General features: G+C 34.4%; 1 protein-coding gene and 1 long non-coding RNA gene across 8 annotated transcripts in view; one reads left to right on the top strand and one right to left on the bottom strand.

Moving 5' to 3' along the window:
• The window catches only part of LOC149782236 (high affinity cGMP-specific 3',5'-cyclic phosphodiesterase 9A-like), a 127,518-nt gene extending 106,415 nt beyond the window's left edge, over positions 1-21,103 (top strand). For 2 of the 6 annotated variants that reach the window (XM_089933616.1, XM_089933615.1), the window contains exons 12-13: positions 3,312-3,458; positions 4,075-21,103. In XM_089933616.1, the coding sequence (XP_089789742.1) occupies positions 3,312-3,458; positions 4,075-4,242 (315 nt within the window). In that variant the 3' untranslated portion in view covers positions 4,243-21,103. The remainder of the gene's footprint in view (positions 1-3,311; positions 3,459-4,074) is intronic. The other 4 variants (XR_016414284.1, XR_016414285.1, XR_016414282.1 and 1 more) reach the window with 4 other exon arrangements.
• Positions 1-22,997, bottom strand: part of LOC149782238 (uncharacterized) — a 56,125-nt gene that overhangs the window by 9,972 nt on the left and 23,156 nt on the right. Inside the window, exon 3 of one of the 2 annotated variants that reach the window (XR_016414289.1) lies at positions 5,970-6,155. The exons of the other annotated variant lie outside the window; for it this stretch is intronic. This is a non-coding gene — a long non-coding RNA (uncharacterized LOC149782238). The remainder of the gene's footprint in view (positions 1-5,969; positions 6,156-22,997) is intronic. 2 annotated transcript variants of the gene reach the window in all.

Below are 22,997 nucleotides of genomic sequence, written 5' to 3' on the forward strand. Positions count from 1 at the left end.
CCCGGTCCAATACAATCTGTTTGCTGGCTGTATTGATCCATCCATTGCTGCTTTCATTCGATGATATTAATGCATTCGTAGCATCCCTGATGTATTCCTTCCAGCTGCGGCGGAGGTAACTCTTGACAGGTTTATTGATGTTCACGTCAAGAGGTTGCAACTTGGATGTGCAGCCTCCTGGTATTATTGCTGGCACAACATTTCCGTGCCGCAACTGCTTCTTCACATCATCAGTGACGTGAGCCCGGAATGAGTCATTAACTAACAGTGATCACTCTCTTCTGGTGAATGGCAAATAAATTTCTTGAATCCATCGCATCATTAGTGTTTCGTCCATCCATGCTTTCTCTTGAACTGCGATCGTCCACCCTTTTGGTGCCTTCAAATCTAGATGTCTCTTTCCCTTGAAAATAATCATTGGGGGTAATATGTTGCCAGAACCTGCAATGGCTAAAACGACAGTAATGTGTCTCTTCTCCGCTCCAGTTGTATGAATCAGAATGCTTTTCATTCCTTCTTTGTCCACCGTTTTCAAAGTCCATGTTAGTAATAAACTTATCGTCAGACTTGTCCTCCTCATGTCTGTCCATCACAAACTTGTAGAGCGAACCAATCTTTTCTTATAAATCCTTGGATAAACCTTGGGCAAGAGAGGTCCTGCTTCTGAGCAGAAACCAATGTCTTGTCATGAAATTCTCTCCCCAAGAACGACTGGCATGGAATTTGCTCTCTGGAAAGTCTGTTGAGACAAGCTCCCTGGCATATATACATATTCCCTCAACACTTAATGGACTTTGTAAGTCATGCTGAGTGAGCACCCATTGAGCTATCTTGTCATCCATAGCTTGTCCATATGAAATGGGTCATCCACATTTAGGCAATTGCCCGTTCCAAGTTCAGATCTGCAGAAAAGTCAATTTTCATCCAGGTACTCACCGTGGATTTCAGAATCTTGAATTTTTCTGCTGTAGGTCTAATTCCCAAAGTTTTGCATTGTTAACGATATCCTGCTTTTGCTTTAATGTATAATGTTTATAGTGACCATGTTCAGAACCGGGCGGAGCACTCTCAGGTTCAAGATAATCAGACTCGTCATCTAGAGCAGCTTTCTTCATAGGTGGTTCTTTTTGTAATGCATCCTCAGAATCATTAATTCAAGTTCACTTCTGTGGATGGCCTACTGGCCTCTTTGGAGACGATTTTGGCAGGGGAGTCCCTCCACAAACTAGACAGTGCCTCCTTGCTTGTTGCATAATGTATGATAAACTTATCCATCAAAATTATTACAGTACTAACAATATTATGTTTCACAACGACAGCTATCCAGTATATAAACTTTTGATAGTGGTAGGTATTTTATTTATACTTTATATCTTAATAGCTTGAATCGGCTAAAAAAATATGATTGGTTGTCAGTGTAGAAAATATATGATTGGTTGTCAGTGTAGACATTGTTACACACGAAACCACTTCAAACAGGTGTGACAGTTATGGCTTTGATTAGAAACCATGACCTCTGCTTTATGTCATTAAACAATACATCAGAGAGTCGGTATGGATTAGTAAAATTCATTGGCATTGAGCAACAAAACAAACCCCTTATCCCCGAGGCATTATATACCAAGGTTTAAACATAGTTATTGTTCTGCAGGTAATAAACCTCTTTGTAGACAATAAATATTAATTGTGGGTGCTAAATGATTGGTACATGGTGTGCTCTTTTAATGAAATCCAGATGGCTGCCTTTTATTTCCGAACACACCTGTCAAAGAAATCCCACAAGTTATATTATTAACAATTATCACCTAGACACCTTGAAATCTCCGACATGCATCAAAACAATCTTTAAGCAGTCAGTTGTTTTGAGTCAGCAATCTCTGCTCATTTTGAAGCTACCCTCGGCTAGGTGGAAAAAAAAGAGGGAGAACCACAACAAATAGATAACCTTTATTTTTAAAAATACCAACATATTAATCACGCCGACTCGTATTCTGAAACTTGCTTATTATTTTTACCCTTCCTAGGTGTGCATACAACACTCACCCTATGGAGCCTCTCACCCTTGGTGTTCTAAGATTAGCCATCATACATGTACCAGTATTTCTACTGTCGATACATGTATGGCTGTGTTTTCTAATGGATGGACATGTATCAAATAGTCAAAATAGGCAAGTAATGCCTGTTTTTCATTCATTATCCTTTCTGTGGTGTTAAACAAAATACTTGTTTTACTTCATGGCAGCACGTCATCATGTGAGCTAACGGTAACTTCATTACGGACGTTTGTGGGGGGAATAAATCTATCTTCACCTGTATGTTTTTGGACACCTAATTAAAGACTTTAATATGCATTCAGAGAACAAAAAAAGTAATTATTTGTTGCAGTCCGAAAACATATGGTAAATACGGTACATTGTAGTTTGTTCTATTTTATCCTATCTGTCACTCATTAAATTTTCAGATCAGCATCATTAAATACAGGTAAAAATACCTAATTAGTTTTAAATGCATATACTTCTTGTAAATACAGGTAAAAAGACCTAATTTGTTTTAAATGCGTGTACTTCTTGTAAATACAGGTAAAAATACCTAATTAGTTTTAAATGCATGTACTTCTTGTAAATACAGGTAAAAATACCTAATTTGTTTTAAATCCATGTACTTCTTGTTAAACAAATTAAGTACTTTTAGCTGCATTTAATGATGCTGACCAGATAATTTAGAGTTACAGATAAGATAAAATTTGAAATCCTGTGTAGAACGGGCTATAGTGTCATAGTGTTGACTTCTGACACTGTCCATTATGAATGAAGTTCCTGTCAATGTCAGAAATACATTCATTTCATTTTCTTACTCTAAAGCATTGTTTGCAACATAATTTTCTCCACTCTATGCAGGTGATATGCATTGATGGGACTGGTTGATTAGCATTTGCACTGGTAACATTTGTATTTAAGAAATAAATAAAATTTAGAACACCTAACTTAATTGGAGTAATTTCATAACTATTCTAGGGTGTTATTTATATAATATTGTCATCAATTTTCCTTCTTGTAAGCAATGAAGATTTATTTATAAAACCCAAACCTTCAGAAATCTAATAAGAACAAGCTAACTAAATTGTAGCAATTCTGATTATTACATACAGATTCTTGCAGAGATTAATACATTGGTAGAAAAGACAAAGAAAACTTGTTAATTAGATTTTTAAGTTAGATACTATCAAATGATCCAAATGACTTCTGTTGACAAGCCTTGTATAAAATTACATAAATAGTGTAAGTATAAAAATCGGGATTTTGATTTTTCAGAGTGATGTGGAAAAACTTGAAGGGCTTCCTGTGGCTCCTTTTATGGACCGCGATAAGGTGACCAAATCCTCATCCCAAATCGGGTTCATAAAATACGTACTGCTGCCTCTTTTTGAAGCTCTTGGGCAACTGTTTCCAGTAACAGAGGTGAGTCTTAGAGGATTCAAGTACAGACCCTCCCTTTTTGGCTATCTAGCCCAGCCATCCCTCCCATGTTTCCATAGGCTGAAGACACATGCTGACATTCCTGTAAACTGCCAACTATATTACTTTTTGGAAATTTGCGGCAGAAATGATTGATTAGAATGTTATAATTTTCTTTGACACTCATTTATTACTGCCAGAGATATTCATTCTATCCTTAAACAAGCGGCTTTTCATATAATAAGTATCAGAAAACCCACATTGACAAAACTGTAAATAAATTCTCAACAGTCACCAAATTCATATCCCCATATTAGGAAGCCACTTGCTGTAAAATTTTTGGATTGGTAAAAAAAAAATGAATTATCAGTTCTATTTTTAGTTTAACTGTCAAACACAGATGTTGCTGAAACCTTATTTGATATTAAAATAAGATAAAAAAAAAACAAGAATTTTAAAAACAAATGTCGAATGATCAGTTATAAATGGTAGTTTATTTCAAAACTGACTTGTTTTAAATTTCTGATTTTGTCGCAGGATGATATTATTAAAACCAGTCCAGAAAGCTTTAGACTACTACACAAAACTGACTTTTTTAACATTTCTGATTTTGTTGCAGGAAGATATTATTGAACCAGTCCGGAAGGCTTTAGACTACTACACAGAAATGCAGAAGGCATTGGAAGAAGAAAATAGCAAGAAGAAAAAAGACTCATCCCATGAAATGCCCAAACAAAATGGACTGACCAATCACACAAACTCTGGTCACAGGGTCAAAGGTCACTGACATTAAATATCAGTGAATGTGATTGGACAATGCAATAAATCACATGATATTTTGCAACAGACAAGCAAAGATTAAGGGTATTTGTGGTTTGTGCCAAAATGTGTGTTAGCTTAATAGCTGGAAAAAGAAGAGAAATGACCCAGGATCAGCCACAGTTGGTTGATTTTTGGACTCTGAAAAGGAACATTCCTTTGGTGGTTGACAAATCTTGTGAAGTACTTATGCTTGTGATTGTCACAGAGTTCTTAAGGGTGATTTTATATAAAAAAATTGTCAGGTTTATTTCCAGTATACTTTGTACTGTAGTTTTTATGGATGTAGTGTATTTGTATACACTCTTGGAAATTTCAAGAGAAGTCATGAAGACAGGTGTAGAAAGAATCGGAAACTCCAATGATAGTATTACTTTTCATTTATTATTCTATGCTCAGGATCAGTTGTCATCCTTATTGTTGTTGTTGTTCTTGTTGTTTGTTTTATTCTTTTGATATTTTGAATTAAAGGTTTAAATAAAGTGAATCTGCTTACTTCAATGGAACTTGAATTAGCAGCTCATTGTTAACAGTGTGACAAAAAATTTGCATTGATATTCATTGATGGTGATTTCATTTATTACGCAGATGCCAAGTCAGTTGAAAATATAAGATACTATATTTGGCATGATATTTACACAACCCTTCATAAGCACACACCTCTATTAAAATCACACACCCATTGATAGTGACACCATTGTCAACATTATTGACCAGTATCTTAATGAGTTTCACACAAATTACCATCATGCATGCTATGTGTGAGTACCACCTGACTTTATGGGCTAAATCAATCTCACAAACTTCAGAATGCCTGCCTGGTGTATCTTGACCACACAACATTATGGGCCAAATCAATATGAGAACTTGCCACCATTTGTGCATGTTGTATATTTTAATCAGTCTTATGAACTACCAACATGCATGCTAGGTGTCCTAACCACTTAACACCATACATGCCAGTTGTGTCCTTACCACTTGACTTGCCACTATGCATGCCTAGTGTATCCTTACCACCATACATACCTGGTGTATCCTTACCTCTTAATGCAACACGATACATGCCAAGTGTATCCTTACCACTTAATACTGTACATGCTTAGTGTATCCTTACCACTTAATACTGTACATGCTTAGTGTATCCTTACCAGCATACATACCTGGTGTATCCTTACCTCTTAATGCAACACCATACATGCCTAGTGTATCCTTACCACTTGATACTGTACATGCCTAGTGTATCCTTACCACTTGACTTACCACCATACATGCCTGGTGTATCCTTACCACTTAACGCCATACATGCCTGGTGTATCCTTACCACTTACCACCATACATGCATGGTGTATCCTTACCACTTACCACCATACATACCTGATGCATCCTTACCACTTACCACCATACATGCCTGGTGTATCCTTACCACTTAACGCCATACATGCCTGGTGTATCCTTACCACTTACCACCATACATGCCTGGTGTATCCTTACCACTTACCACCATACATGCATGGTGTATCCTTACCACCATACATACCTGATGTATCCTTACCACTTACCACCATACATGTCTGGTGTATCCATACCACTTAATGCAACACCATACATGCCTGGTGTATCTTTACCACTTAATGCAACACCATACATGCCTGGTGTATCTTTACCACCTAACTTAATGCCAGATGTGTAACTTACCATGCTAAATTAGTCTCCAAAACTACCGTGGTGACTTTCTGGGATAAATTAAGTCTCATAAATGGATCTTGTATATCTTTTTACTGGCTGCAATCTGGGAAAGAGAATAAATCATCGAGTTCTTACAGACCAAGGGAGCTAACTCTTCTAAAATGTGCATGTGGTCATAGAGGTGCCTTTATTGATCTGAAATAGAATAGTAATTATTGTTCTAAAATGTAATACTTTTGTAGTTTTACCAGAGTCTGTTCATTCCTGATTTTTGAGCAATGTGCACCTTTTATATCATCACAAAACTTTTGGCCAAATATATATCCATCACTGAGAACTTTTACAAAGGTGTTCAAGTACTAAACCTAGTCAAGAAAAGTAGACATTAGGTTGAAACATTACCAGTACAGAGGCATAGCAAAAAAATACTCCGATAAGTAGAGCTTTCATTGTGATGTCATAGCATGATACTGTTACGTTTGATCCCACCTCTTGGTTGGCCTCGTTGGAAAATGTCCACGTTCTTTAACACTGATTTTGTCACATGTGTTTTCTGGAGTGGTTATTGATCATTGAGCAGTGAAATAAACTCAATAATTGTTACTTAATGGTACATGTAATCATATTCTCATAAAGTGCAATTATAGCTGAAATAATTGTGCTGCAAGCCTACATTACCTGGATAATTCTTACTTTAGTATATACATTTATAAGTTATCAGTGTATTGCTTTTGCCATAAGCACTAGTAATGTTTAATGAAGAAACATTTGATCAATGTAAACCATGTTATCAGGACAAATTTTGGATGTTCCATTTATGTTTGAAATGAGAATACTCGATAACTGTGTGAAAACTCACTCAAGTACAGTAATGTGATCAAACACACCCAGAATTAATTTTGGTTACTAAGCTACCTAACACATTCAAAAAGGCGTGATTAACATCTCAAGATTGAAACCCACTCTGTATGTCTGTGTTTTGTGATATTCACAAAATAACGAGCCAGATTAGTTAAAGCCACAACCAGTTCCAACAAAGGAAAAAAAATACTGTATATATTTGCATACAAGTCTGATTCAACTGCAGAAACAATATGGACCCTAATCTGCAGTCACTTAATGCACCAGCAGATCAGGATCAATTTTGTTTGTTCTTCCAATTAGTCCTAACAAACTGTTTGGTGACAAATCTGTCAATGCATTATGTGATGGCAAATTTGCATCTGTGTTGTTTGGAGTTCGATTGGACTATGCAAGAATACCTAATTATTAAATTCTCTGCTTTGAAAGAAGAAAATAAGTATACAGTTGACAAATATACAAGACAAATATACAGCTGAATGATGTACAAGAATTTGCCATATTTACCCAGTCCTGACATGCAGTTGATTGTACATCACAGATTGGGGTCTTTAAGTCTTGGGATAGTGTGCCATATAAAACTGTTTATGCCAATGTGCAGTAAAAAATGTGTGTGCCAGTTAAATCTATTTCTTGAAATCATAAAACAAGCAGCACAGACCTTGATCTAATAATGCATTATGGGAAGGCCAATCTGAGTGCGCACTGCAGTTAGAAGTGCATATTATGTTCCAGAAAATATGAAAAATATATTATTTATATATACACACAAAATTACATGCCATATTTTCTGTATGCTTTTGGATTCGGTTTGATTTCAGAACAGTTTGTGTTTTAATAAGGTACCTTCTATTTTTAGCTTTTCTGTCCTTTTCTTATCATCATCCTAGCATTATATGGTAGCATGACTTGGGTATAACTTTTCCACTTTTTTTGTTTTTTTGTAAACATCATTTTTTTTATCTAATATACTCAAATGTTGTCTCATTGACTTAATAACTGAATATTTTCCTGTAGACATCATTATCAGGCAGTATGTGGCATTAATAGTGACACCATTGTCAACATTATGGCATGATCCAAATAATTACTTTCTGGTGTCGTCCAGCCTGCCCAATGTATTCATGTGTGTCATGACAGAAATTAGGAATGAATTGGAGTAAAGAAAAAAAAAATAAAATTGTGGTAACTGATGCAATTTATCAAGTAGAATACACAATCATCACTGTATTAGATATGCACTTTGTCAGGTGGAATTCTTGTTTTGACTTGTAAGCTCATTGACCATATGCCGAAAACAACTCATGTTAGATATGTTGCATGCAGGTATGTGTCTGTGACAGATGTTGATCTTTGGCTTAAATAATTTTTATAACAAATTTGATTGAAGACCCCACTGGGCATAATGTAGTTAAATTCGAAATGACTTCTGACCTTATACAAATGGTCACCACATCTACATACATACATACATATTATATATATATATATATATATATATATATATATATATATATATATATATATATATATATATATATATATATATATATATTGCTTTCAGAGAAAGCTTGATTGTTGTATTAAAACCTTTCTAATATACATACATGTACATAGGATATAGAAAATCATAATACTTACATAACTTAAAGTTAGGGCAACAGTATCCAACATTATATTGAAGTGTTAAAAGATTGGCACATCAGATAGCTAACACAACTAAAGATCTGCAATTCAGAATAAAGCAATTCATTGAGTATGTATTATAACTATATTAATATTTGCTTGTAAATGTCCACAAAAATTGTGACAAATGATCAATATCAATCTTTTGCAGTTCAACTTTTACATGAATCAAGTGTTTGGTTGTGTCAGGCACCAAGGGTTTGGTTGTATCAGGCATCAGTGTTTGGTTGTGTCATCAGTTTTTGGTTGTGTCATCAGTGTTTGGTTGTGTTGTCAATGTTTGGCTGTGCTATCAATGTTTGGCTGCATCATCAGCATTGTGCTGTGTCATCGATATTTGGCTGCGTCAGTCATCACATGTTCCAGTCATATTCATCCACTCATTTCCAAATTTACATAAATTGGATGACAATGCAGGGTATGTTCTAATATAAGAAATTTAGTCATGAAATTGGCACTTTTGTTTGGTGGAAAAAGATTTTCTCATAATACAGACAAGATTTTTAATGTAAACAAAGGTGGGGCTTGCAGATATTATGTGTGGTTTTTGCACATTCAGTGTATGTTTTGATGTACGTTTGAGATATAAACGTGAATCTTGTGATCAGGTTCTAGAATTCTCAGAAAATGTTGTATTCAAACTGTCTGTGGATTTATATATGTTTTCTGTTTTCCTTTTCAATACATTTTACAAAATCCTATAAAAACTCAGAGTATGTAATAAATATGTTGGTTGAAGTGTTATGTTCCTTCCCTCTATCTAGGCATCAAAAATGTTATTCTGTCTCTGTTGGGAATTGTTGGTACGAAGCTTTCTGTTGATGAGATCTCAAACAAGTTCTACTTTCAACCTTTTATATCATTATTTTGAAGGGTTATGGTTCCTAATAACCCAGTCATCTGACTTTCATTTATGCATCATATCTTTATCAAGGACTATTGGGTATCATCCAGAATTTGGCAAGCAGCTTTATATTCATGTGCCTTGAGTAACTTCCCTTTCCAACTCTCCATGACCTCATTTGCTGTAATTAGGAACTGTAATTGTCCATCCTATTGGCTGCATGCATAAATTGTGATATGTAATGGTTCATCCTATTGGCTTTTATCAGAAATTTTGATCTGTAATTGTACATCCTATTGGCTACATGAATAAATTGTGATCTGTAATTGTCCATCCTACTGGCTGCATGCATAAATTATGATCTTTAATTGCCCATCTTATTGGCTTTTATCAGAAATTTTGATCTGTAATTGTCCTTCCTATTGGCTGCATACAGAAATTGTGATCTGTAATTGCCCATCCTGTTGGCTGCATACAGAAATTGTGATCTGTAATTGTCCATCCTATTGGCTGCATACAGAAATTGTGATCTGTAATTGTCCATCCTATTGGCTGCATACAGAAATTGTGATCTGTAATTGTCCATCCAGTTGGCTTTGTAGAGAAATTATGATCCATAATGTTGAAAATGTTGTGATCCATAATGTTAGCTACAAAAGTTGTTTTCCCTGATCACCGATCCTCTGTACTTTTGTTTCCTCAGCATACAAAGTATTGTTGGATTTCAGCCAAATTTAGAATGTATATGGATAAGGCCTTCCAGGATTTCTAGCATTCATTGACATCTTTTACTGGAGTTATGGCTGCTGAATCTTTATCCTCTTGATGCTGGTTTCAGCAGAATTACTTGACCAAGGATGCTCAAGTTTCAACCCAAATTTACATTCAACTTTATGTTAATGAGACCTTAACAGAGGTTGAAATTCCAGTTTCCTTTGTCGTCATTTAGAGTTGTTATTGTTCCTGATTGTCTGTCTTCCAGACTTTTTGTATCCGCAACATCAATTTTATACAAGACTGTTGAATTTCAACAAAATTTAGCATGTAGCTTTGTATTGATATCTTGAAAGAGGTACATTCTCTGTTTGTATTGTCATTGACTGGATTTACTGCCCCTGAGTGTTATTCTGATTTTTTGTATCTGAAGCATAACTTTTGCAAGGATAATTAGACTGCACCAAATTTTGCATGTAGCTTTACTTTGAGGAAGTCTTGATTAAGTTTGATTTATAGTGAATCACAATTTATTTGCAGGAGTTATGTCCACCTGGTTTCTCATCTTCCTTAATTTGGTTTCTGCAGTATATCTTTGCCACAATGTTTATTGGATTTCAGTTACTTGTGGAATTATGAGGTCTTGAATGATTTTGATTTTTGGTCAAATTTGGCATGATGATGCCTTGAATGAATTTTATTTTCATTTAAGTTTGGCATGATGATGCCTTGAATGAGTTTGATTTTCAGCATTCTACAGTTTCGTCAACAGACTCTTTTCCTTGCTTACCCATCCTCCTGACTGGTTTCCTCAGCATAACCTTACTAAGGATTGCGGGATCTTAACCAAAATTTATAATGTACCTGCATATTTGTAAGGCTAAATAAGCTTGGTTTCTGGCATTCCAAAACAGTAAGAGGAGTTATGTCTCTTGATTTTCTGTTGTCTTGTGCTTCTGCAGCATTATCGTACCAAGGACTGTACATTGTATTTCATCCAAATTTGAGATTCAGCTTTATGTTGATGAGAATTTCTAGCATTCAAAACAATCATTTAGAGGAGATATGGCCCTAGAACTTATATCCTCTTGTAACTTTGGTTCCAAACACAAGTTCCTTCTTTTTAATACACATACAACAACATTATAATGAGTGGGACCCTTTGTAATGCCCCCATTGTCGGGAGTGGGGCCATTTGTAATGCCCCCATTGTCGGGAGTGGGGCCATTTGTAATGCCCCCACCACTTATAACTTTAGTTCTATATGAATCTCAGTTTTTTACTTATCTCAGGATAGCTTGTATTTTGATTAATCTGTTTATAGTTATTAGAATGTTTTGAAGTAAATGTTTTGACTTGTTAGAATAAATGGATACCATCAGTAATACACAATAGTTTAAAGAATCATTGAGTTAATACTTTTGTAAGAGAACTTTTTGTTTTGACAATCAAAGAATTATTTAATCACATTAGTTACTTTTCTTGTATCAATGGAAAATGAAAATTTGAAAAAGGCATTGAATTATTACTTCTCTTGTACCTTTCTAATGTTATAGGAAATGCACATATTTTCTGAATCACTTAATTAATTTTGTCCTGTAGACTTTGAAAAAAAAATCAGTTGAACAGTTTGTTCTGTATATATCAAGTGGTAAATATCATTGATAAGTATATGTATCATAACATTATGACATCATAGAAATTTTACATCATGACATTATGACATCATAGAAATTTTACATCATGATATTATGACATCATAGAAATTTTTACATCATGACATTATGACATCATAGAAATTTTTACATCATGACATTATGACATCATAGAAATTTTTACATCATGACATTATGAGATCATTGAGATTTTATGTCGTGACATTATGACAATAAAAATTTTCATCATGACATTATGACATCATTGAAATTTTACATTGTGATGTCATTCAATTTGATTAAAATTGAACATTCCAGCATAATGAAGATCTTCTGGACATCGATTTGAGGTTATGTTCTGTTTATCTTTCAACTCACCTATCAAATTAAAAATTTATAAAAGGGAAATATTTTATTTAGAACTTATTTGCTTCTAATGATGACTCTCCCCAATATAACATGCAGTACTTAATTTGATACGTTAATTAAAATCAGTGGAACAGGAATTCCACAGGCCGTTTTAAAATAAATAGAATTGGAATTCCAAAGGTAATTTAAATATGTGTGTGTGTGTTTGTGATTTGGATTTTTAACGTAGCTTTAACAATTTTTCAGTCATATCACTATGATGTCTGTAGTGTGGCAGTTTATATGATGCCTAGCACTGGGGCATCATGTTGCAGACATGTAGCATGATGTCCCACTCTGTCCCATTATCCTGACACCAGGATGACTAGTCCTAACACTAACCTCATAATGCTGAGCGCCAAGCGAGGCAGCTGTTAGTGCCATTTTTGTAAGTCTTTGGTATGACTTGGCTGGGGATCGAACCCACGACCTCCTGCATGCAAGGCGGATGCTCTAACCACTAGGCCTCTGGAGCAGCCTTAAAATAAGTGGAATGGGAATTCCAAAGGTTTTTTTAAAATAAGTGGAATGGGAATTCCAAAGGTAATTTAAAATAAGTGGAATGGGAATTCCAAAGGTTTTTTAAAATAAGTGGAATGGGAATTCCAAAGATTTTTTAAAAATAAGTGGAATGGGAATTCTGAAGGTTTTTAAAAAAATAAGTAAAATGGGAATTCCAAAGTTTTTTTTTTTAAATAAATGGAATGGGAATTAGTGGATTGGGAATTCCAAAGGTATTTTAAAATAAGTGGAATAGGAATTCCAAAGTTTTTTTAAAATAAGTGGAATGGGAATTCCAAAGGTCAGCAGAATATATTAAGTATTATAAGACGATGTCAAGTTTAATCAGATTGGATGCCATTCAGTTTGCTTCATATTTTCATGAGTGTCAGGAATGAGGTTGAGCAAAGAATACAGAGAGCGTGTTTATTTTCATGTTTGTTATTTTATCTTTACAGTAATATTAATAGATTTTTATCCATACAGTAATATTAATAGATTTTTATCCATACAGTAATATTAATAGATTTTTATCCATACTGTAATGTTAAAAGATTTGTATATTTACAGTAATATTAAAAGATTTTGATTACAAGATTTTATGCTTCCAGTAGTAGTAAGATATCTAGAAACTAAAGCTAATTATAAATAAAAGTATATAATAAACAGGTTATTGTATATATATACTGTTGAACTCTGCAGGTTGACTTGTCTTTGCTTGGTTGATTTGTAAGCTCATCAGTCACTTGCCACCAATGATATCGGTACGTATAGTTACAATAACCTATAATTACTGCACTCATAATATTGTCTGTGTGAGCCAGAGTATTCAGCCTTGTAGTGAGACCACCTTGTAATAAAGTACATGATATGGTATCACTCATTATAACATTGTCTACTGGGGCCATGGACTGTAACACCTTGTAATGAAATACATGATACAGTATCCTTCATTATAACACTGTCTATTGAAGTCGTAGACTTTAACACCTTGTAATGAAATACATGATACAGTTTCCTTCATTATAACACCTATTGGAGCCAATTACTGTGACACATTGTAATGAAATACATGATACAGTATCCTTCATTATAACGCTGTCTTTTGGAGCCATGGACTGTAACACCTTGTAATGAAATACATGATACAGTATTCTTCATTATAACACTGTCTATTGGAGTGTGGACTGTAACACCTTATAATAAAATACATGATACAGTATCCTTCATTATAACACTGTCTATTGGAGCCATGGACTGTAACACCTTGTAATGAAATACATGATACAGTATCCTTCATTATAGCACTGTCTATTGGAGCGTGGACTGTAACACCTTGTAATGAATTACAATATACAGCATCCTTCATTATAACACTGTCGATTGGAGCCATAGACTAAAACACCATGTAATGAAATACATGATACAGTATCCTTCATTATAACACTGTCTATTGGAGTGTGGACTGTAACACCTTGTAATGAAATACATGATACAGTATCCTTCATTATATAACACTGTCTATTGAAGTCGTGGACTTTAACACCTTGTAATAAAATACATGATACAGTATCCTTCATTATAACACTGTCTATTGGGGCCATGGATTGTAACACCTTGTAATGAAATACATGATACAGTATCCTTCATTATAGCACTGTCTATTGGAGTGTGGACTGTAACACCTTGTAATGAAATACAATATACAGCATCCTTCATTATAACACTATTGGAGCCATGGACTGAAACACCTTGTAATGAAATACTTGGTACAGTATCCTTCATTGTAACACTGTCTATTGGAGTGTGGACTGTAACACCTTGTAATGAAATACAGTATACAGCATCCTTCATTATAACACTGTCTATTGGAGCCATGGACTAAAACACCTTGTAATAAAATACATGATACAGTATCCTTCATTATAACACTATTGGAGTGTGGACTGAAACACCTTGTAATGAAATACATGATACAGTATCCTTCATTATAACACTGTCTATTGAAGTCATGGACTTTAACACCTTGTAATAAAATACATGATACAGTATCCTTCATTATAACACTGTCTATTGGAGCCATGGACTGTAACACCTTGTAATGAAATACATGATACAGCATCCTTCATTATAACACTGTCTATTGGAGCCATGGACTAAAACACCTTGTAATAAAATACACGATACAGTATCCTTCATTATAACACTGTCTATTGGAGCCATGGACTGTAACACCTTGTAATGAAATACATGATACAGTATCCTTCATTATAGCACTGTCTATTGGAGTGTGGACTGTAACACCTTGTAATGAAATACAATATACAGCATCCTTCATTGTAACACTGTCAATTGGAGTGTGGACTGTAACACCTTGTAATGAAATATGTGATACAGTATCCTTCATTATAATGGTGTCTGTGGGAGCCGTAGAGTATATTGCCTTGAAGGCAGAGTAATTACCACTTCAGCTGACAAAACAATGATGAAGTAGGTCAAAGTAATTTCCCCACTGCAGTCCACAAATCAGTGGTGAGGTAGGTCAAAGTAATTACCACACTGTGGTCCACAAAACAATGATGAGGTAGGTCAAAGTAATTACCACACTGTGGTTCACAAAACAGTGGTGAGGTAGGTCAAAGTAATTACCACACTGTGGTCCACAAAACAATGATGAGGTAGGTCAAAGTAATTACCACACTGTAGTCTACAAAACAATGATGAGGTAGGTCAAAGTAATATCACACTGTGGTCCACAAAACAATGATGAGGTAGGTCAAAGTTAAACTGACTCATATACAGCTCATCAAAAAATAATGTCATCTTTATAATTACTTTCTGATTATATTGTGGTACTACTTTGGGTTCCATGGCCAAATTAAACTACTGTGCTAGAATTTGTCTGTCAGTTGCATGACAATATGGGTTGTAGGAAACCTAGTGTGATGTCTTTAATTTTCTTTAAAATCATTATTGGCCAGATTTTAATCATTTCCATTATACCACCATAAAGTATGTAAGCAGTTGGTGTGTGAAACTTGCCAAGATATCATGCAAGCTGACAGGACCAGCAGTGTGAGAATGCTAATTGTGTTGTCTATAAAAATCAACTGGTCCCACATTTCATCATAATGCAAATTATAGTTAATGCACGAAGATTATTTTTATGTTGTATCATGGAAACAAATGGAAAACACAAAACAATATATTTATATGACATGTATTTAATGAATTTGATTAAATTCAGCATATTGTTGCATCTTTTTACTGACAATGTTGCTTACTGTCGTGCTGATCCAGATTCATACATAACTCATCTAGAGGTTGCAACAACGCAGATCCATACATAACTCATCTAGAGGTTGCAAAAACATAGATCCATATGTAACTCATCTAGAGGTTGCAACAACACAGATCCATACATAACTCATCTAGAGGTTGCAACAACGCAGATCCATACATAACTCATCTAGAGGTTGCAACAACACAGATCCATACATAACTCATATAGAGGTTGCAACAACACAAATCCATATAGAACTCATCTAGAGGTTGCAACAACACAAATCCATACAAAACTCATCTAGAGGTTGCAACAACACAGATCCATACATAACTCGTCTAGAGGTTGCAACAACACAGATCCATACATAACTCGTCTAGAGGTTGCAACAACACAGATCCATACATAACTCGTCTAGAGGTTGCAACAACACAGATCCATACATAACTCATCTAGAGGTTGCAACAACACAGATCCATACAAAACTCGTCTAGAGGTTGCAACAACACAAATCCATACAAAACGCATCTAGAGGTTGCAACAACACAAATCCATACAAAACGCATCTAGAGGTTGCAACAACACAAATCCATACAAAACTCATCTAGAGGTTGCAACAACACAGATCCATACATAACTCATCTAGAGGTTGCAACAACACAGATCCATACATAACTCATCTAGAGGTTGCAACAATGCAGATCCATACATAACTCATCTAGAGGTTGCAACAACACAGATCCATACATAACTCAACTAGAGGTTGCAACAACACAGTCACTTGTTGTCATTGATGGCCATTCTGAATCATGAATAAGATTAACAATTCGAATCCATTGCCTTGGCATCAGTAGTGGTATCGGAACTATACCCAGCCTCCAATGATCAGGTTCTGGCATCCAGAGTACAGCTGCCCAAGTAATTATATTTACGGGAAAATGTGTGCCAGCAGAGGATTGCTGGTACTGGATCAGTTGAATCCAGGTCAGCAGAATATGGCTGAACAGTTAACAACATTGTCATAGTATTAGCTTGGATTCAGGAAATGCAACTATTTTAAAAACATTTTTTTAGTTTAGTAATGTCCTGTTGATTTTAAATATTTTTTCATGGGTGTGCTTTTGTTTTTTAGCATTTGATGGCTTTACCTATATGTTGGCATTGGAATAGGAAGTAAGATTTGTAATATTTGTCATCAGACGTAGAGTGTATGCAGAAGAGTGTTAAACAGCAGATGTGTTTATTGAACGCAGTCTGTGTATGGGTCATTTATTTTCTCAACCTGTCCAGAATTGTGAATGGTCATTACAGATAGTTCACCATCAGTTATTTTTCACTTGGTTTCTGTCATTCATTTTTAATATAAAATATATAACATTTGTAAATTAAATGTACTTGATTTAACTACTGATTAAAATGGCCAGATGGACTGACTACTCATGTTTTTGCTCAAGACAGCAGCAAAATTATTTGGCATTGGACCAGCGGGTTGGCAGCATTTTTGCATGCTGTGTGCAGTTCTTGTTATACTGCAGTTTGGTACATAACATTATAATGAGGGTGAACTGTACATTCATTGTGCATATCTTTTGCTCATCCTTCAGTTGATGCACAGAACACTTGATTCACAATTTTGTGAAAAAAGGTCATTTTCATTGGTACTAAAATTTGTGCATTAAGGAAGGGGTTCCATTGTTTTCATGGAAGGCTTATTAATTGTTCAATGAGGTCTGTGACTTCATGTTTTTTAGAAACCATAACTCAAAGAAAATTGGTATTCCAAGAAAAATAGTGAATCTACAATATTTAGAGTTATTACAGTGATATAACATAGATATGGTCACGGTTTCCATCTTAGTGGTGAACAAGGATTTTATCCATAATCTGTCTTAGTATAATGTGACCTCAGCTATAATCTTGATGACTTCCATTTATCAGCATTATAAGGAGGGGCTAATGATTTGGCCATATGTTTCAGATCATTGATATTACAGGACCCCCCCATTATAAGTCCATTCATTATAATAATTATAATGAGGGGCTAATGATTTGGCCATATGTTTCAGATCATTGATATTACAAGACCCCCCCCATTATAAGTCCATTCATTATAATAATTATAACGAGGGGCTAAAGATTTGGCCATATGTTTCAGATCATTGATATTACAGGACCCCCCCATTATAAGTCCATTCATTATAATAATTATAATGAGGGGCTAATGATTTGGCCATATGTTTCAGATCAGTGATATTACAGGACCCCCATTATAAGGACACTCATTATAATACAGGTATGGTCATGGATCCCTTTTCATTATGTGGTAGTAAACTTATAATTAGCATTGTCGTCTCACTATTAGGTTGTATATTTTGTGTCGGCACACATGGATAGTATGATCATGAGGGAGTACATAACATACATGCAAACAAGTAAGAAAATTTACAATCCAAAATATCACCAGTATGGGTATGTGAGAAAGCTTGCCAGTAGCTCTCCATGGGTATGTGTTTCTTACTGGGGTTTTCTGGGCTCTTCCTCCACCAGTTATACTAGCCACCATGTATAGCCTATCTTGTGCTGAAAAGTGTCAGTAAACCCAAAACAACAATGTAACAACAACAATCTGAAATCTCAAACATAGTACAGTCTACATACACCTAATGACAATGAAGATTTCCATGTGACTTTTAACCCCAAAAATGTATCAAGGTCAGAAAGAAGAGATTACAAAGGTTTGAACCAAATAATGTAAAACATTGTTTGACTTTGTTTGAATAGATGTGGCAGATTTAGCTAGTAATTCTACTATCTTAATTGTCCGATGATAAGCCCATACTTGGTAATAGGCCCATCTGCTACTGTTGCAAAATGTTTTTTCATTTAATAAAGCCTCTACCAATAATAAGCCTACGAGTTTTTACAAATTTTACAAGGCAATGCACCCAAATTTGTCGACTGAGAAATAGTGTGCATTTCCTGTTGACACATGAAATTAACATTTGTGTTGAAAAGTTTTTAGCACTAGTGTATAACCAACATATTGGAATTACATGTAATGATTTATAAATCTTTAAATATATGATCAAATAAAGTCTACACAAAATGAACAAATTTAAACTAATCTGGTTTAAACAGTAGTATGTTTTACCTCCCATGTACCTCAACCATCACTTGGTGCTTATGAGTTCATTATTATGCTTTACACAAATGCTTGATATTATTCACAGAATGTTTGCAATACAGACTGCTTTATGTCAATTTTCCATAGATTTAAATAGTTTTTTTTTACTGCATCTCCAGCTAATTAGTATTTCAAAGTTGTTGTCTTTTTTTATGTACATATTGAAATATTTTATGTGGAATCCCCATCTTGTTATTTTTCTCTATTGTTTACTAAAGATTTTAACCCACATGTCTGTAAATACTATTTGTACATGAAATAGGACTTTATGCAACATAAATTTTCACTTCTTTACTGGTATCCTTCAAGACATACCATATATACCGGTATTCAAATACTAGCTGGACCCAGATAACCTGTGACACAATGCACTGGCAGATCTTGATCTAGGCAGTTTTATCAGGATTACATGTTTAAAAAAAAACCAACATAGAACCTAATCTGCTGCTGCTGCATTATGCAGTGGCAGATCAGGATCTTTTGGGATTTTTACAGTTGAGCCGGACTTATTCCTGCATATCTAATATTCTGCCAGTTTTATAACCGCAGAGGTGTTTGTCAGTATCTAGATTCTATCTTACAGTTTTGTCAATATGTAGATTCTGTCTTACAGTTTTGTCAATATCTGCCTGCTGATTATGTCTTACAGTTTTGTCAGTATCTAGATTCTATCCTACAGTTTTGTCAGTAACTAGATTCTGTCATACAGTTTTGTCTTTATCTAGACTCTGTCCTACAGTTTTGTCAGTATCTAGATTCTGTCCTTCAGTTTTGTCAGTATCTAAATTCTGTCCTACAATTTTGTCAGTAACTAGATTCTGTCATACAGTTTTGTCTTTATCTAGATTCTGTCATACAGTTTTGTCAGTATCTAGATTCTGTCCTACAGTTTTGTCAGTATCTAGATTCTGTCCTACAGTTTTATCAGTATCTAGATTCTGTCCTACAGTTTTGTCAGTATCTAGATTCTGTCATACAGTTTTGTCAGTATCTAGATTCTGTCATAGTTTTGTCAATGTGAAGAGTCTATCTTACAGTTTTGTCACTATCTATATTCTATCTTATGGTTTTGTCAATATCTAGATTCTGTCATACAGTTTTATCAATATCTAGATTCTGTCTTTCAGTTTTGTCAATATCTAGATTCTGTCATACAGCTTTGTCAATATGTAGATTCTGTCTTACAGTTTTGTCCATACCTACATTCGGTCTTAAAGTTTTTGTGTTAATAGTTTGGGTAAATCCAGTACAGTTGAGGGAAAATCATTACATTGTGTTCAGTTCGTGTTCCACGGAAGGCTAGATATTTGCAAGTTAAATCCAGCTGTAAAGGACGCTGATTCTTATCTGCTGTCACATAATTTGCTGGCAGATCTGAGTCTATACAGTTTATTATGACTGATCAGTGGAACAATCAACACAGACTCTGATCTGCTGGCTTATGATGTGATGACAGATCATGGTTAATGTTGTTAACAGTTTGATCCAACTTACCGTAATAATTCCTTATAAGTCCAGTCAAACTGCAAACAACACACCCTGATCTGCCATTGCATAATGCACTATCAACTAAGGGTCTGTGTGTTTTGTTCTACTGATTACTCCTAACAGACTATGTAACAGTAGATCTGGGTCTGTTATGTTTGCAGTTGGACTCAATTTATAAGCAAGTACATTTATATATGATACACACAATGATCAACAGTACATGGAGTTTACATTTCTCTGACCTAGTATATATAATACCTGTATCTAGTAGAGCAACATCTCTGTCAAAGATATTTTTTGTAAATCTTTGTAAAATGAGATTTTACACTCTTTTTGCAATATTAAAAGATTTATATGTAGTTCCGACTTATGATTTCTGTACATTAATTTATTTTGATAAGAAATCACTGTAGATCATTCTACTTTAGTTTACAGATCAAATATTTCACTTTATCACTTTTAATTATATTAACCTGTATGCCAAATAAAACAATACACTTATTTTATTATTAATTTCAATTCAGTTATTGTTTTCTTTTTCTCAGAGGAGGAGTTTTTGACATAATGTGTGCACATTCCCTCATAGCACTCCGACTGTAGTATTTGTAAGTGCACATCTGCAACCAACCATTCTTCAGGGGAAGGGTGGGGGGGGGTAAGATGCTAAATCTGCATGATTTTTTTTGTTTTGGGGGGGGTACTTTTACCATTCAAACCTCTTACATGTATGTCATAATTAGTTAACTTTAAATCAGTCAAAAAGTGGATCTTGCATGTTTTTTTGTCATAAAGTGTAGAAGAGTGGATAGCACGCAAAATTGATAGAAATTTCTGGATTAAATCATTCAAAAAGTGGATCTTTACGTTTTTTATGATAAAGTATGAAAGAGTGGATAGGAAGCAAAATTGATGGATATTGCTGGGTTTAATCCTAAATTGGATCTTCCATGTGTCTTGGTGCTTAAACAACAATGGGAAAAAGGATTAAGTTTCAAAGTATAGTGGTCTCGCTACAAACACAGAGCTAATTCTTCTACTATTTATGTTTATAGAAAATTGGAGACAAATCATCTAATATGTATGGATACAGATACACAGAACTATTCTAATATTTAAAAATGCAAACAGCTAAATTTTCTAATATGAACATATATAGGTAAACATAACTATTCTAAGATGTACATATATGGATAAACAGAACTATTCTAGTATGTACATATATAGGTAAACAGAACTATTCTAATATGTATGTATATAGGTAAACAGAACTATATAATATGTACAAATATAGGTAAACAGAACTATTCTAATATGTACGTATACAGGTAAACAGAACTATTCTAAGATGGATGAATACAAACAGAACTAATGCTTCTCATAATGTAGGTACGTGTGATGGGTACACTGATATTTTGGTATATATTTAATGTGATCATTGAAGTTTTGCCTAACGAAGTTTATCCAAATAAAAACTCTGAAATACACAAAGTGGTTAAGAAATCAGATTTAGTACCGTCACAATCATCGACTTTGAAATACACAAACTGGTTATCAGATTCAGTACTGTCACAATCATTGACTTTGAAATACACAGAGTGGTTAAGATATCAGATTCAGTACCGTCAATCATCGACTTTGAAATACACAAACTGGTTAAGATATCAGATTCAGTACTGTCTCACTCATCAACTTTGAAATACACAAAGTGGTTAAGATATCAGATTCAGTACTGTCACTCTCATCAACGTTGAAATACACAAAGTGGTTAAGATATCAGATTCAGTACCATCACAATCATCGACTTTGAAATACACAAACTGGTTTTCAGATTCAGTACTGTCACACTCATCAACTTTGAAATACACAAAGTGGTTAAGATATCAGATTCAGTACCATCACAATCATTGACTTTGAAATACACAAAGTGGTTAAGATATCAGATTCAGTACCATCACAATCATCAACTTTGAAATAGACAAAGTGGTTAAGATATCAGATTCAGTACTGTCACACTCATCGACTATGAAATACACAGAGTGGTTAAGATATCAGATTCGGGTACCGTCACACTCATCGACTTTGAAATACACAAAGTGGTTAAGATATCAGATTTATAGTACTGTCACAATCATCGACTTTGAAATACACAAAGTGGTTAAGATATCAGATTCAGTACCATCACAATCATCGACTTTGAAATACACAAACTGGTTAAGATATCAGATTCAGTACCATCACAATCATCTACTTTGAAATATTTTGAAATACAAAAAGTGGTTAAGATATCAGATTCAGTACCGTACAATCATTGACTTTGAAATACACAAACTGGTTATCAGATTCAATACAATCACAATCATCGACTTTGAAATAGACAAAGTGGTTAAGATATCAGATTTAGTATCATCACAAT

Source organism: Sinohyriopsis cumingii, chromosome 15, assembly GCF_028554795.1.
Source record: "Sinohyriopsis cumingii isolate HCF-2022 chromosome 15, ASM2855479v2, whole genome shotgun sequence".
Taxonomy (NCBI): domain Eukaryota; kingdom Metazoa; phylum Mollusca; class Bivalvia; order Unionida; family Unionidae; genus Sinohyriopsis; species Sinohyriopsis cumingii.